This window comes from Apium graveolens, chromosome 6 (assembly GCF_009905375.1).
Source record: "Apium graveolens cultivar Ventura chromosome 6, ASM990537v1, whole genome shotgun sequence".
NCBI lineage: Eukaryota > Viridiplantae > Streptophyta > Magnoliopsida > Apiales > Apiaceae > Apium > Apium graveolens.
In genome coordinates this window covers 110,429,451-110,430,019 of record NC_133652.1, presented here as the reverse complement: position 1 = coordinate 110,430,019, position 569 = coordinate 110,429,451, and the positions used below count along the sequence as shown (strand labels likewise).

General features: G+C 37.1%; 1 protein-coding gene across 1 annotated transcript; it reads right to left on the bottom strand.

The window, feature by feature from the left end:
• LOC141665388 (uncharacterized) lies at nt 1–354 on the bottom strand. Its single transcript, XM_074471376.1, has one exon. It carries the CDS (start codon nt 352–354, stop codon nt 1–3), a length of 354 nt encoding a protein of 117 aa, XP_074327477.1.
• Nucleotides 355–569: the final 215 nt, after the last annotated feature.

Here is a 569-nt window from a genome sequence, read left to right as displayed (position 1 = left end):
TTAATCCCCTCGTATCTCCTGAACTCCCCAAGGTGTTGGGAATATGAGAACTTGATCGTATGTCGATGGTACAACTTTTAAATTGTGAATCCAAGGCCTTCCCATGATTATGTTGTATGTCAAATCGACATCTATTATGCAGAATTTTTCTAAAAGATTAACTCCTGGTGCATACGTAGGCAATGTAATTTCACCCAATGTACGCTTGATTTCTCCACTAAATCCAACCAATGTTGTCGATTTCTTAATCATGTCACTTTCTTCCAAACCCATTTGTTTCAACGTGCTCAACATCATGATATTGGCAGCGCTTCCGTTGTCAACTAGTATTCTATTAATCAGGCAATTCTCCATAGTGAGTGAAATGACAAGTCCATCTTGTTGTGGTTCTTGAATACTTCTTTTATCTGACTCGTCAAACATCAAATATGGTAGAGTATTACTACTAACTCCTACATGAGTAACTCATATGTCTATCTCTCTAACCACCCTTTTAGCTTGTGAATAGATGATTTATTTGATCAAATGAAAGGAGCAAAGTGTTTTTCAAAGATTGACTTGAAGTCGGG

What these genes read in the sequence shown, in the direction of transcription:
- LOC141665388 (XM_074471376.1), bottom strand. Translation starts at nt 354, where the DNA reads ATGGAGAATTGCCTGATTAATAGAATACTAGTTGACAACGGAAGCGCT.